The sequence below is a fragment of the Ursus arctos genome, unplaced genomic scaffold (genome assembly GCF_023065955.2).
Source record: "Ursus arctos isolate Adak ecotype North America unplaced genomic scaffold, UrsArc2.0 scaffold_18, whole genome shotgun sequence".
NCBI classification, from domain to species: Eukaryota; Metazoa; Chordata; class Mammalia; order Carnivora; family Ursidae; genus Ursus; species Ursus arctos.
Window position 1 is genome coordinate 60,864,156 of NW_026622852.1, and position 15,802 is coordinate 60,879,957.

Genomic DNA, 15,802 nt, shown 5'->3' on the forward strand with positions numbered 1-15,802 from the left:
CAGGAATGCAAACGCGCCACCCTGTCTGCATAAGCTACAGATGCCAAAAATATGTTTTGATTTGATGCATTTTAAGCAAAATATGCAAAGTTTACTAAAATCCTAAAATTTTCCAGTGAGGTATTCAAAGTTTGAGTTTTTGCTTGTGTTGATGACTCATTTTCTCTTTTGTTTTCTGTTTTCTTGATTTACCTTAACCTACCTGCTGACTCACGCCACCCAACCAACATACAATGCGAAAACCATGTCTCCGTCTGTATGTTGTGCACCTGCTGCTCAAACACCCTAATTTGTAAATAATACGCAAATATCCATCCATGAAAACATCACATATAGGAAACGGTTGGTTTCATGACTTTAAACAGTTCTTAAAACTCCTAGCTTTGCTTGCTCTGCTCCTTTTCTTTCTTCCACGTCCTGTGACCTCTCACCACTGCCTTCCTGAGGTGTGTGGTCAGAGTCTGGCGGTACCCATCCCCTCTGGCCTCTTCTCCTCAGCTCCTGGGGTCCAGCAGGGGCTGCCGAGGGCCCTCCCAGGAGCCATTTGATCCAGGAACTGGCCTTGGGTCTAGAGAGGAGGTAGGGTCTTCTGAGTGAAGGGGGTAAGTGCCCAGTTTTTCCTGTTGGGATTCGGCTCAGAATTGGAGTGATTTTGTAGGACACGAGTTTGGACCTAATCCTGCAGAGTCCGTGGTTTCTCTTACACCATCTCCCTCCTGCTGTGTCCCCGTCATACCAGCAAACATGGCTGGTTCTCCCCAGTGGCCTCTGATGGTGTCTCCTACAGCATTCTTCCTGGACATGTCCTTCTATAGGGAATCCTCTCTGGGCTTCAGGGCTGGAAGGGATTGGAGATTTTGTCTTCACGATTCAGAAGGGGTTGTGTAAGGCCTGACGGAGTGGGAAGATGGTCTGCCCCCAGAGACAGTGGAGCACAGGACTCCTGCCTCCGGGCATCGCTGATGTGCTAGCGCAGCCTTGCTCAGCGAGCTCGTGTGGAGTGCAGGTGGCGTGACCCGGGGCTTCCTTCCAGGCCTTCGGGGATATTTGAGAGGAGAGCAAAGATACCAGGAGCAGACTGAACTGAGGCTATGACTGGAAATTCACATAAAGTGGCAAATATTTGAGATTCCTGTTACAGAAAATGAACATTAATAAGTATTTCACAAGTGGAGCAGAAAATCTTGAGTTTTGAGAAAATGCCATTTTCTGCTGCAGAAATACTCATCTCACTCAGGCCTCTTTGGGGTCATTCCCTGTCCACTTAGGAAGAACCTCCCCCCCCCCCGCCCCGTGTCCTTCCTCTTCCTTCAGAGCACACATCAGCGCCTGACATGCTGTGCATGTTGGGGTATGCAGAGCTCTTCTTTCTTTTCTTCATCATTGCCCCATGAGAAGAAAGCCAAGGAGGGGACGCTTGTGGGACCTTGGCGTCAGCGTGGAGGGCGACCCCCAGCAGATGTGCTCAGGTCACTTTGCTGTGACCTGACTGGTGGCAGTGAAGTACTTGGATGCAGGGCTTGCCGATCTGGGTCTGGGGCCAGCTGATCACCTTTGTGGGGGCCGTTTCACAATGCCCCGCGTACCTTTAAACCCCTTAAATATCGGACTCCTCACCGTCTGGGCACAATGTCCTAATGTCTCCATCTTGTGGATGAGGAAGCAAGGGGCTCAGAGGAGCCAGGGACCAGTGTACCCTCAAGGTGAATCAGCTGCCACGTTGAGGGGTGCGATAATGCATCTTTGGGGCGCTCTAGACCTTTCCTGATGCAGAGGCAGGTGGCAATAAGGAAGGCCACGGTTTTGAAACAGTAGGTGGAATAGTGGGTGCTCTCTGGTGTGACAGAAACCATGGACTGTGGGAGGATGGGGCAGACTCTGACCACCTCCAAGGAGTGGGCTGAGGCCAGAGCCATGGGGAGGCTGCCGTGTGCTTGCTGGCCCCCCGCTCTCCTGCATGCACTTTGCATGGTGGTGCCTGGCAGCTCCCGCCCTGGGTGCGGCCCTGGTGTGCTCTGCCTGCCACACTGTGCTCGCAGTATCTGTGGCTGCTGTCACCATCCGTCCTTATGGCTCTCTAGGGCTGTCTGTCTCTTGCCACCCCCACCCCTCTCCCGAGTGCCCACTGGAGCCCTGAGAAAAGATGTCTGGGAGGAGGGGTGAGAACTTGAGTCTCAACAAAAAGTAGGAGGTGACGTGTGGAGCTTTGCGTTTGTGCACTGTGGGGATGGACAGTGCCTTCCCCCTTGTCTTGCTTCCCTTCTTTCTCACCCAGAGCCTATATTTTCCCCAGTGTCTCCAGGAAATGCTCTTGTCCATGCCAGTGGCCTGAGCAGAGTGCTTGGGCTGGGCACATGCTGACTGTGTTAGTACAGTTGTGGCCCCTCCAGACCCAACTGAGCAAGTGCTTTCAAAGTGCAGACCTTTGAGGAGGCCAGGCACCTGGAAGCTCCCTCCCCTTCCTCTGCTTTCTTGTCTTGTGCAAAGGCTTTCCCAGCACTGTAGGCAAAGTCTCCTTTCCATCTCTGTGCCCATCCTCCTGAGGTGACTGGCTCATCTGAGAACCCTGGGGCCCACGGGGCAAGTGTGGATGTTTCTTGGCCATCCTGTACCACTGAGATTCTCTTTCCCCAGCACAAGCAGGTGAGGGAGCTGTAGACAAACCTGTGTGCCCTCCAGGGTCACACCCTGAGGTCCACTTCTGCCTTCTTGCTGATCCAGACCACAGTCAGCACCTCCTTGTGACTACCAACCTTGTGACTCCCACCCCATGGCTCCAACATCTCACCCCCCAGCAGACACAGTCTAGAGTCTCCAGCCACCCTGGTGGGAACCAAAGGGGCAGACAAGGGCTGGGTTGGGGCCACTGTCCTTGGAAGTAAGAGTGAGATCTGCCTCCCCACTGAATGCCTCATCCCAGCCAAGACCAGATGGGCAGCCCTGGAGGGAGGGCAGCCAGCTCTCCCCAGGCTCCCCATGCCTCCTGCACGTGCTCTCCTGCTGCTGCTCTCATTCAACATGTTGTGTTCTCTTTTCTCTTCATTTTACCACGGAATCTGGCAATACGATGTGTCTCAGCCTGAGCTGCTTGCATATGTTAAAACACCAAAGTGGCAGGAAGCTGCTCTCAGGCTGCGTGGGGGCACCTGGTCTCTAAGCAGGCAGAGGGTGGGGAGCTGCCCAGGGCCACAAGCACCCCCATGTCGTGGACACCGTCCAGAGCCATGCTCCCTGAAAGGGTTGTGCCAGGAACTCAAGGTGCCCCTGGGCCAGGGTGGAAGCCTCACTCCCAGGTAATCGGTGGAATCCAGAGATTATTCCTTCTTTTTGTGCTCTGTTTTGAACCTCTTAGATGAGGGAGCAGTGCTAGATATCCCGGGATCTCTGGAGTTGAGACCATTTGCGGATTTCGTAAGTGGCTTCCGTGATGTGGGCAGCAGGATCTCCAACGCTTACACTTCCCGTGGTGACTCGTCTGCAGGCACCGGGAGCAGCCCCAGAGGAAATGTTTGCCCCTCTGCCAGGTCCCGGTCAGGCAGGGGCTTCACCAGCTGTGTGGAGAAGGGAAGGGCCCTTCAGAGGCTCTCAGTGGAGAAGCAGCCCTGCCCGGCACTTGGACGGCTTGGCTGTGTCTTGCAGGAGGCGGTCAGTGTTAGAGGCCCACCCACAGTTGGTCTCCTGGCTCCACTTGGCAGCAAGGAGCTGCTTCTGAGACTCTCTCTCTCTCTCTCTCTCTCTCTCTCTCCCTGTCGGGTGCAGGGGAGCCTAGGGGGGAGGGGTGTCTTTGATTTGCTGCATGAGAAATGATTTGCAGGACAAGCTTTACTTCTGGACGGTTTTCTGGTGGCTGATTGCTGCTTATACTGTACACCAGTGACTTTTCGTTCAATCTCTCTTTGTATCCACCTTTCCTCGGGACCACAGCAAGCCAGGGAGAGGTGGGTGGGAGCAGCACGCCTGCAGCTGCAGGAGGCCGGTTTCCGCAGGTTAGAAAACAGCCTCTCTTCCCCACAGAACAACTTCATCAACCTCAGCTTCCTCCGCCTCTTCCGTGCCGCCCGACTCATCAAGCTGCTCCGCCAGGGCTACACCATCCGCATCCTGCTGTGGACCTTCGTCCAGTCCTTCAAGGTGAAGCCCAGGCACGGCCCTCGTGCCCTGACCCTCCCCTCTGGGATGCACAGTGGCGTGGCCGCCACCAGAGCAGCCCCTCGCCCCGGAGGCTCCTTGTTGGCACCCGTCACCCTGTTGTAGGTGACAAAGACATTGTAAGTGACGCAGAGAACACCTTGATGGTGCGCACTGACGCGGAGGTGGGTTCTGTGACTGACCGTAGATGAAGGAATCGAGGCGGTCACTTGGTAGAGGGGCTGCATGGTCACTGGGGTGGATCTGCGGTCGCTGGGGTCTAAGCGGCCCCAGAGACCTGGCCCCCGTCCGCGCTGCGGACGAGGCCGGAGCACGGTAGCTGGGCAGCCCTCCTGGAGCTGCCGTGCCCTGTGTGCCCACAGGCCCTGCCCTACGTGTGTCTGCTCATCGCCATGCTGTTCTTCATCTACGCCATCATCGGCATGCAGGTGGGCACACCTGATGGGACGGGGGCAAAAGGGGCTCCTGTGTCCTGGGGCACAAGGGCTCTGATCAGGGCCATCAACCCGTAACAATGACAGATTGACACCTGGGGAACATTTCTATGAGGCAGGTGTCGCTTTAAGCACTTTATGAACTTGATTCTCAGAAAGGCTGTTCTACCTATAATGACACTGAGGTTGGGCACCACGAGTTGGGGCTCGTCACCCAGAGTCCACTAGGGAAAGCTTAGTCCCACAGTCTGTGGGAAAATGCACTGCTGTGCTCCTGAGTGCAACCCCATCGGGCTGTTAGGGTGTCGGTGGGCATGTTTAATTGGGTGCTGGGCCCCCGTGGGGGTGGAGCTTTTGAGCCCATCTGCCTGGTGCTGAGCAGCCTGCAGAGAGAGCACCAGCTGGTCACTCCGTTAGTCCAGAGACTGACCTCATCTTTTACAGGGAATGACGTGTTACAGAAGAAAAAAAGTCCACAGGATCCTATCAGATCACTGTCCTGTCAAATTCAGCTTGGATAGTTTGGATTGCTGTTATTTTGCCAAAGAACCCTTTGTCAGCTATTTGGAAAACCATTTGAAAGACACAAAACGGTGTTCCAGTTTTAAGTCTTTGGCATCTGGCCGCTTTTCAGCAGTGGGGTGGGAGACGGATCCAAACATTAAATTGTAGTGGGGAAGCCATTGTCTTAAAGGTTAGCTGAAAACTGATTTTGAACTCTATTTCAGGGATTGAAAAGGTTCTCTTACTTTAAAATTTGCTGAGATCCGATGTTATTTAAAGCAAATATATATTTTTTGCCTGCTTTGCTTCGTGGATGTATAAGACCGTAAGGGTCCCTGAACTTTGATTTTGGTGAATATGTGATAGTTCATAAATTTTTCAGCCAGATTTCAGATTTTAAGCCACGTACAGTTACTGACTTGTTTGCACTCCTAACCCTAAAAAGAAATCAATCAAACGGATAAAAAGCCCATCGTGGTATTTGCACAGAAATTTAAAAAGAAACTTTCAAGTTGATCTCATAGCTATTACCAATATAATTACTGCTTCAGAGTCACTGATGACAGAATGAACTTTCAAATGCTTCCTGTCGTATGTGTAGCACAGCCCGTGGAAACTCAGCTACGGGTCCCGTTTGTACTAGGCATGCAGGCTTGCACCTGTGGGCATGCCGAGCAGGGTGGGGCATGACGTGGTTGGCGCTGGAGAGGTTTACTCTGCCCCGGGAATGCACAGATACTGCCGCAACTACTGGCCCCTCCAGCACCTGCCGCAGTGGTGGTGGCTAAGGGTCCTGTGCCTTGTGTGTCCTCACGTGCACACACCCACTTCTGCCTGGCCACAGCTCCTGAGGACCCAACAGCATCAGCCTGCAGCCTTCTTTCTCATTTCAGGTTTTTGGAAATATCGCCCTGGATGATGACACCAGCATCAACCGGCACAACAACTTCCGGACGTTTTTACAGGCTTTGATGCTCTTGTTCAGGTGTGTTGTTTTGGCTCAGAGGTTCCTTCGTTCAGGAGGAACAGGGTGTGTGCTGACCCAGAGGGCCACCCCCCTCTGACCCCGGGCTCGTGCTAGCTTCCCCTCAGTGGGCCCTCCCAGCTTCTTCTCCCCTCTTTCTGCTCTCCTTCCCTAAGGGCTCCTGGGCTGAGGGACAGATGGAAGGGAAACCCCTGAGGGAGGTCAACCTGAGAGCCCCAGGTGAGGCTGGCCTTGACCACCTCAGCTCTGATCCCCGGTGGCGTCCAAAAGGCCTCTAGTGAGGGTGCAGCCAAAGGTCTGGGAGGACAGGTGTTCGGCAGGGCCTTTTACAGTGTGCTGGCCATCAGCTCCCATCTGCTCACCTGGTTGACTTCAGGGGTCTGTGGGCTCAGGGGGAAGCAGGGCAATGGGAACTGCTGTGGACACCGAGTGTGCTGCTCAGTGACCCAAGGAGCTCACCTGGCCAGACCCGCTGGGGTGAGTGTGCCTCCACCTGCCCCCACGGCTCACGGGACTGCAATTCCCTGGGCTCGAGGCTCCAAGTCAAGCCCCAGAGTGGCTTGCTTCTGGCTCAGACGCCTGCCTGTGAAGGTGAGCTCGAGGGGGCTCAGTGCCAGCTGCTGCTCTGAGACGTGGCGTGCTCTCTGCAGACTGGGGGCTGTTGACCACCCTGGTTTGGGGGCAGAGGGGAGAGGGGTGAATGTCTCACTGCCTCCAGAGTCTCCTTCACTAAGGCAAGCCCACCACCATGACCTTAGGAGGGAAGAAAGGCGCTCTTTGTAGGGACTTGTGGAGGAGGGGTGCTGATGTAAGACCCTGCCTGGGGCTCCTTCTTCAGGGCCCCACATGCGTGTTTATTTATGCAAATGCATCAGGCTGCTTGTAAGGCCTGTGCTGGGGGTTGCCCAACACAGTTAATCTCAGGCAGATGCATTCCAGGGCCCGTGGAAGTTCTTCCTTCTATGCAGGGAGATCAGACCAATCTGCTTTGCTAAGCTTCCTGGAGAGTTGTCTGACTCTTGTTTTTTTAATCAGATGGACAAGTATCGTTAGGCTACACTTTCTCTGAATGACATCATTTCTCTGGACTTTAGCTATTATGTTCATTTCATCTCTTCATTTAGTAATGTCCTGCCTCGTGCTATAAGAGTTGAGGCAGGCCTATGAATCCTGCTAGTTTTAAGTCTTTGTTCTCGAAGATCTCTTTTCCTTCCTGATCTCTGTGTCACGTGTGAGCACCAGTATTAGTCAGGCCTGGCACAGGACAGCTGCCCTGCAACAAGAGCCCCCTACTCCGAGCCACTGTTAATGGGGAGTGGGCTCAGCTTGTGCGCAGAGCTGGCCAGCCACACAGGCGCACCAAGTGGGGGAGGACCCAGGCCTCTGGTCTGCCTGCAAGTCTAGTGCACAGCTGGCTCTCGTGCTGTCCGCATACCCAGGGACAAAAGTCCATGAGGAAGGGTCCTCCACTCAGGGTGGCCACTCAGGGTGCTGGGGTTGTTCTTGGGAAACAGCAGACGCTGGTGTGGCTGGAGTGGACTGAGCAGAGACCTGGGAAAGAGCAGGCCGCAAGTGGCACAAAGCTGTGGGCAGTTGTGTGAAGTTTGGCTTTTGCAAGGAGTGAGGGGTCATTGAGAGGAGGAGTGACCTGATCTCACCTGTGTTTAGTGGACCCACTCAGCTATTGGGTGCGTTAGGAAGATATTGCAGCCGCTCGGGGGAGATGATTGTTGCTTAGCCCAGGGTGTTGAGAAGCGGAAAGAGTCTAGCTGTGTTTTGAAGGTAGGTGAGCTGATGAATAGGGTGTGGTGAGAAGGAATGGGGCCAGGGATGCCTGCAACATGTTTGGCCTAAGAAACTGGAGGGATGGAGTCACCATTTCTTGAAGCAAGGAAGGCCGGAATGGCACATGCCGCGGTGGAGGCAGGAAGGGCTGTGTTGGCTTTGAGGTGCCAGAGGTCCATGAAGGGGTGCTCACCATGGTCCTGACTTTTGGTGCAGAGCCTTATTTTCAGTAACTAGTTCTTTCCGAGTTAATGATCAGTTTGAAACCCTAATGCCAGAGGATTCTTTTCAAGAAGTAGGTATCTCTTACCCAGACCTCACACCTGAGTGGGTTCTCTGCGGGAGGGATCCCAGAGAGGGTGTGCACTTGAGCCAGCTCTTCTGAGATTCCTCCTCAGGCTGGTCCGGGCCTTCCTTTGTGGCCCTCATGGCTCTTCCCTTCCTCTCAGGAGTGCCACTGGGGAGGCCTGGCACGAGATCATGCTGTCTTGTCTCAGCAACCAAGCCTGCGACGAGCACGCCAATGCCAGTGAGTGTGGGAGCGACTTCGCCTACTTTTACTTCGTCTCCTTCATCTTCCTTTGCTCCTTTCTGGTAAGTCCTGGTCATTGTGCCCATGTGTCCACCTGTCTCAGTCCATCCCCGGTCTCCCTACATCTCTCACTGATCCCTGATACTGATTCATGTCACATTGCAAGCTGATTCTGTGTCGATGGTCCTGTTTCCTCGGAGATGATGACCTCTAAAAGGACCCACTCAGTAATGAGCTCCTGTGAGACTTGCCTTTCCTTCCCCGAAAGGGTTTTAAATTTCCATGGGACAGCTGTCCTTTGGTCTTTAGCCTCTGCCATGGTGATGAGATACAAAGAAGCAGCACTCCAGCTGGCGTGCCTGGGGTGGACGAGCCTCAGGAAACTGGTGGTTGGGGAAGTCAGTGGACTAAGTCCTAGGAGCGTGGATTTTATCCCAAGTCAGCAGACGCCTCTGGGAAACTTTAAGCAGGAGCGTGACACAATCTGGTTGACATTTTAAAACCTTGCTCTGGCTTCTGGTCAGGAGAGGCTGAAGAGCGGTCGGGGCGATGATTGGAGGTGCCAGTGCCTAGGGAAGGGCGGGGATGAAGAGAGTTGAGCTACGTTTTAAAGGCAAAGCCAACATGACTGATGATTAAACACGGACATGAGAGAAAAAGAGAGCGAAAGCTGCACCTGCTGTTTGCTGGGGTGCTGGAGAAACAAGCCCTCATCACTGCCAGTGGGAATGTGAAATGGTGCAGCAGCTGTGGAAGACAGTATGGTGGTTCCTCAATAAATTAAAAATAGAATTACAGTATGATCCAGCAAATCCACTTCTGGGCATATGCCAGAATTGAAGGCAGGGACTTGAATAAATATTTGTACACCTACGTTCATAGCAGCATTATTCACGACGGCCAGAAGATAAAAGCAACCAAAGTGCCCATCAACAAGGGATTGGTACACAAAATGTGGCGTGAACATGTAAGGGAGTATCATTCAGCCTTAAAAGGAGAGGCATTTCTGACCCACGCTACGATATGAATGAACCGTGCAGTCATTATGCTAAGTGAAATAGACCAGTGACAACAGGAAAACTAACTGTATGGTCTCACCTCTCTGAGGCCCCTAGAGTAGTGAAGTTCATAGACACAGAGAGCAGGGTGGTGGGCGCCAGGGCCTGGGGGAGGTGGTGGGAGTTCGTGTGTAATGGGGGCAGGGTTTCAGTTGTGGGAGAGCGAAGGGTTCTGGAGTTGGAGGGTGGGCTTGATTCCACAGCGGCGTCCGTGTGCGTGATGCTGCTGAACGGAGCACTTACAAGTGGCTAAGTTGTAAGCTTTGTGCTTTGTATATTTCCCTGCCATTTAGAAAATGGTACTAAAAAAGAACTAACACAAATCCTATTCAAACTCTTTCCGTTTTTTAAAAGGGGGGAGGGGAAGAGGGAGAGAAAGAAAATCTCAAGCAGACTCCATGCTGGTTGCGGAGCCACATGGGGCTCGATCTCGTGACCCCAAGATCATGACCTGAGCTGAAATCAAGACTCGAACGCTTCAATGACTGAGCCACCCGAGCGTCCCCTATTCAAACTCTTTCAAAAAGTAGAAGAAGAGGGAACACCTAACACGCCCTGTGACGCTGCCATTACCCTAATACTACAGGCAGGCAAAGACGCCACAGAAAAAGAAAACTACAGACTGATGTCCCTGATAAATATACAGTAAAAACCCTGAACAAGATACTAACAAACTAATCCCAACAACACATTAAAAGGGTTATATGCCATGATCCAATGGAGTTTATCCCAGGAGTGCAAGAATGCATTTTCAACATTCAGAAGTTAACCAGTGTGATGAGGAAAAAAACCCACATGATTATCTCAATAGATGCAGAAAAGCATTTGACAAAATTCAACACCCTTTCATGACAAAAACACTTAGCAAACTCGGAATAGGAGGGAACTTCCGTAACATGGTGAAGGGCATTTATGAAAAACCTACAGTTGACATTATACTCAGTGGTAAAAGACTACAAACTTTCCCCCCAGATATCAGGAACTAGACGAAGATGCCCACTTTTTTTAATTTTTTTAATCACTTCTGCTCAACGTTGTATTGGAAGTCCTAGTTAGAGCAGTGAGGCAAGAAAATAAATAAAGAGCATCCAGACTGGAAAGGAAGAAGTAAGGCTCTCTCTGTTTGCAGATGGTATTACTCCCTATGTAGAACGTCCTGAAGAAGACACGCACATACACACACTACGAAAACTAATAAATGAGTTAATCAAAGTGTCAGGGAACAAAATCAACACACAAAAATCAGTTATGTTTCTATGCACCAGCAGTAAACACCCTGAAAAGGAAATTAAGGAAAGAATTCTATTTCCAGCAGCATCGAAAGGGATAAATACCTAGGAACAGATAAGTACCCATGGAGATGAAAACTTGTACAGTGAAAACTGTAAAATATTGCTAAGATAAGTTAGAGAAGACCTAATGAAATGGAAAGATGTGCATGTCCATGGATCAGAAGACTTAATATTGGTAATGTGGGAATGTCCCCACAAAGTGAACTCCAGATTCAGTATGACCCCTGTCAGCTCCAGTGGCCTTTCTACAGGAATGGAAAAGCTGACCCTCAAATTCCTATGGAATGGCAAGGAGCCCCAAATAACAGCAACAACAACAACAAAATCTTACAGATTAAAGACCAAGTGAGAGAACTCACATTTCCCTATTTCAAAATTTACTGTAAAAGTACCACGAGTCAAAACAATGTGGCCGAAGAGACACTTTTCCGGAGAAGACATTCAGATGAGCAACAGGTACGTGAAAAGGTGCTCAGCATCACTCATTGTCAGGGAAACGCAAATCAAAACCACAGACCTGTCACCCCACACATTTAGAATGGCCTGTTGCGAAGAAGACAAGACATAGCAAGTGTTGGCGAAGATGTGGAGCAAAGGGAAACCCTGTGCACTGTCAGTAGGAACGTAAATTGGTGCAGTCACTATGGAAACCAGTATAGATGTTCCTCAAAAAATTAAAAATGGAGCTAGAATATGATCCAGCAATCCCACTTCTGCATATACATCCAAATGAAATGAAAACAGGATATCGAAGAGAGATATTCGTGCTCATGTTCAGCGTGGCATTACTCACGAGAGCCGAGATACGGAGCCGACCCAAGTGTCCGTCGACAGGTGACTAGATAAGGAAGATGTGGTGTGTGTGTGTGAGTATACACACACACACACACACACACACACACACACACATCTGTATTTTTCAGCCATGGGAAAGAAGGAAATCCTTCTGTCATATGTGACAACATGGATGGATCTTGAGGGCATTATGCTAGGTGAAAAAGGCCAGACAGAAAAAGACAAACACTACATGTATAACTTACATGTGGAATTTTCTTTTAGAAGTCGAACCATAGAAACAAGAGTAGAAGAGTTATTGCCATGGACTAGACAGTTAGGGAAATAGGGAGAAGTTGGTAAAAGGGCACACACTTTTAGCTATAATATGAATGAAGTCTGAGGATGTAAAGTAAAACATGGTGACCATAGTTGATAACATTGTATTGTATAATTCAGACTTTCTAAGAGGGTAGAATGTAAATGTTCTACCAAAAAAAATGTGATGGATGTGTTAATTTTAACTAGATGGTAGGAATGCTTTCACAATGTGTATGTATGTATATACACCACAATATGACACTTTAAGTATCTTATAATTATGTCAGTTATGTATACCTTAATAAGGCTGATGCAGGGGTAATGTGGTATTGGCATAAGGATAGACCAATGGAGTGGGATGGAGATTCCAGAAACAAATCCATATCATCTATGGACAATTGATTTTTGACAAGGGCGCCAAAACTGTTCAGTATGGAAAGAATAGTTTCTTTAGGACATGGTGAAGAGATGACTGGATGTCCACATGCAAAAAACATAAAGATGACCCCTGCTTCACCCCATATACAAAAGTGAACCCAGAATTGATGAAAGACCTAAATATTAAGAACTAACACTACAAAACTCTTAGAAGAAAGCATAGGGGGCAGACCTTCACGATCTTGGATTTGTCAAAGGGTTCTTAGATTCGACACCAAAATCACAAGCAACAAAAGAAAAAAATAGATTAGACTCCTCAAAATTAAACCCTTTTGTGTGTCAAAGGGGATTATAAAAAATGTGAAAATACAGGGCACCTGGGTGGCTCGGTCATTAAGCGTCTGCCTTTGGCTCGGGGTGTGATCTCAGAGTCCTGGGATCGAGCCCCGCATTGGGCTCCCTGCTCCACTGGGAGCCTGCTTCTTTGTCTCCCACTCCCCCTGCTTGTGTTCTCTCTCTCGCTGGCTGTCTCTCTGTCAGATAAATAAATAAATAAAATCTTTAAAAAAATAAAATAAAAAATGTGAAAATACAATCTATGGAATGGGAGAAAATATTTACTAACCACATATTTTATAAGGAGATAATATCCAAAACACATAAAGAACTCTTAGAACTGAACTACAAAAGACAACCGTATAAGAAATGGGCAAAGAATCAGAACAGACATTTTTGCCAAGAAGATATACAAAGCGGCCAATAAGCACATGAAGATATTCATCATCTTTGGGCCTTAAGGAAACTCAAAACCACACATTTGCTTCACAATCAGTAGGATGGCTGTAGCAATAATAATTTTTTTCAATGGCAAATAACCAGCATTGGCAAGGATGTAGAGAAATAGTAACTCTTGCACATTGTGGTAGGAATGTTAAATGCAGCAACTTCTGTGGAAAACAGTTCAGCCCAAAGGTGGAAACAACCCACATGTCCATCAATGGACCATCAACGGATGAGTAGATAAACACACTGGTGTATACCCACCGTGGAATATTATTCGGCCTTGAAAAGCAATGAAGTTCTGACACCTGCTACAAATGAATGGATGAGCCTCGAAGAATCACGCTGAGTGAAAGAAGCCTGTATCATACGACTCCTTCTATATGGAGCACCCCAAACACACAAGCCTGTCGATGAGATTGCTAGGGAATGGGAGGGGGGAGTAAGCGAGTGACTACTTGTGGAGCAAGGCATTCTCTGGGGTGATAAAGGATTTTTGAAACTAGATAGGTGGTTGTGTAATATTGGGAATATACTAAAGCCCCTGAATTGCACACTTCAAAATGATTAAATGTGTGTTATGTGAATTTCAGCTTAATTTTAAAAAAAGAAGCTGAGGTTTTGGCCTCTAGAGTCCAAACTACTAACTCCAAAGTCACTGCTTTCCTTGAAGGCTACCTAGGAGGGAAGAGGATGGTGATGGGAGGTCGGCAGGAGGGGTCGTAGACATGAATTAGGGTAGGGCAGCAGACGCAGGGAGCGGAAGGGGCTCGGGTTAGTTTGCGGGACCCAGACCCAGGGGTAGGAGGCTGCTACAGCTGGGGGTGGGTGGTGGTATAGTGGAGGCCCGGAGGCTGTGGGGGAACAGGGCTGGACGGGCTCTGGCTGAGTTAGAGTGGCCTCTGCTGCCGGGACCACAGGCAGTGGTCTGTGTCAAATGCTGCTATTAATTCAGAGACTTTGACTGGAGGGGAAGGGCTAGGGTAGAGAGCAGCCTGAGGTCTCTCTATGTCACCCCTTCTCCTTCCTGTCCTGCAGATGTTGAACCTCTTTGTGGCCGTGATCATGGACAATTTTGAGTACCTTACACGGGACTCTTCCATCCTAGGGCCTCACCACCTGGACGAGTTCATCCGGGTCTGGGCTGAGTACGACCCGGCCGCGTGGTGAGTGGCCCCCGTGCTCCGTGGTCCTCAGGGTGGTCCATGCCATGGATCTTGGGACAGGGCTGGGTGGTATCAGACCTGTGTCACACGAGGCATCCCCCTCAGGTTTTGGTGGGGCCCACATAGGGTGGTGCTGGGTCCCCCTAGGTGGTACGTTCCTTCTCATGCCCACGGTGCTCTTACACAGCTGCCTGGGCTGAGAAATGCTCTGTGAGACCCCCAGTCCAGCACTGAAGAGGCTCCAGGGGAGTCTGTGAGGCTCAGGGCTCTTGCCAAATGGTAGTCTACTGTCTCCTCACAGGTCTGTCACATGAGGGGCATGGAGGGCTCAAGGGAGAGGGTGTAGACACAGGAGGAAGGCCTTCCCTTGGGGCCTCACCATCCTCATGAAGCTTGGAGGCCTTTGTGGCAGAAATGACAATCTTCCCGCCGGTTGGCTCAGGCCTCTCCCTCTCTGCCCTCTCCCTTGGGAACAGGAGCCAACATGCACCTCTGTGTCCCCAGCCCAGGCTGCAAATAGCAGGCGCTTGGTGAACTTTTACCGAAATTAAAGGAGCTACCAGGAAGGGTCTAGTACGTTGAAGACCCTTTGGTCATGGTGGGAAAGGTTTACTGTGTTGCATTAAGTGAGACAGAGCAAGTGTGTCATGAGGGGACTGCCTTGGGTTAGAAGGTTGTTCCCTGATCCATGGGAGAGTCCTGCACACCCAGGACATACTCATCCTCGGGGCTAGCAAAGCAGCATGGACTCACCATCTGCCCATTTGTCTGTTCCTTCATCACTCGCTCCTTCTCTTGCTTATTCATTCATTCACTCTCTCAAGCGAATACTTGAGTAGTTATTCAGGGCATGCTCTCTGCAAGGCCAGCACAGGACATGGAGGGGCCAAGAGACCCGGCTGCTGGGGAAGGCACAGGCCTGCTCACGGCCTCGCTCACGGTGAGCACTCAGCAGACACGAACGTGAATGAACAGTGCGTCAGTAGGCGGGTGGGCACCCATCCCTTCCCATGCTCGAAGGGAATGAACAGACTGTGGGGATGACGTGTAGCCACTTCCCACCTCCTCTCTCCGAGGCTCCCTAGCCTGCCCACGTCCCCCTCGCACAGCTCCGTGTTTGGTCGCCCCTTGTGCGGTGGAGGCCTGGAGGAGCTGGTCACTACCCTCACGGTGAGGACCCTACCGCCAGTAGAGTGCCTGAGGGTTCTACCTGTTTTCCCCTAAATGTAAGCTCAGCAAGGGGACTGCTCCAGAGTTCTGGGACCCCGAGCCCCTGAAGGCCTGAGAGCTTGGCTGGGCTCCCTCACCCTCCTCTCCTGCAGCCTTCCTGGAGCCCCTACCCCATCGTGTGAGGATCCGGAAGATGCTGTGTGAGACCCTTCCCAGGCTGGGCAAGCCCTGAAACCGCCGGCAGCACCAGCATCCCTAGGGCATTTCCATGCCTGTAGTGTCTCTGGGTGTTTTCTGTTGTAGTGAAAATTTTACAGTTTTCACACAGTGCAGAACAAGCATGGGTGTTATTTATGTTTCATGGTGTAGGTGACCGTTTTTGTGGCCTTGGGGAGTCCTGTCATTTTGCTGATGCATCAGCACATCGGCCCTGCGGTGCCCAGTCTCATTGTGGCATCCACAGGCTCAGGGGGT

At 50.7% G+C, this 15,802-nt stretch overlaps 1 protein-coding gene across 1 annotated transcript in view; it reads left to right on the top strand.

Annotated features, from left to right (window-relative positions):
* CACNA1B (calcium voltage-gated channel subunit alpha1 B) overlaps window positions 1-15,802 on the top strand; it is a 191,148-nt gene that overhangs the window by 154,187 nt on the left and 21,159 nt on the right. The window contains exons 32-37 of the mRNA XM_057313871.1: window positions 337-342; window positions 4,015-4,131; window positions 4,512-4,577; window positions 5,981-6,072; window positions 8,307-8,451; window positions 14,031-14,158. Of these exons, the coding sequence (XP_057169854.1) occupies window positions 337-342; window positions 4,015-4,131; window positions 4,512-4,577; window positions 5,981-6,072; window positions 8,307-8,451; window positions 14,031-14,158 (554 nt within the window). The remainder of the gene's footprint in view (window positions 1-336; window positions 343-4,014; window positions 4,132-4,511; window positions 4,578-5,980; window positions 6,073-8,306; window positions 8,452-14,030; window positions 14,159-15,802) is intronic.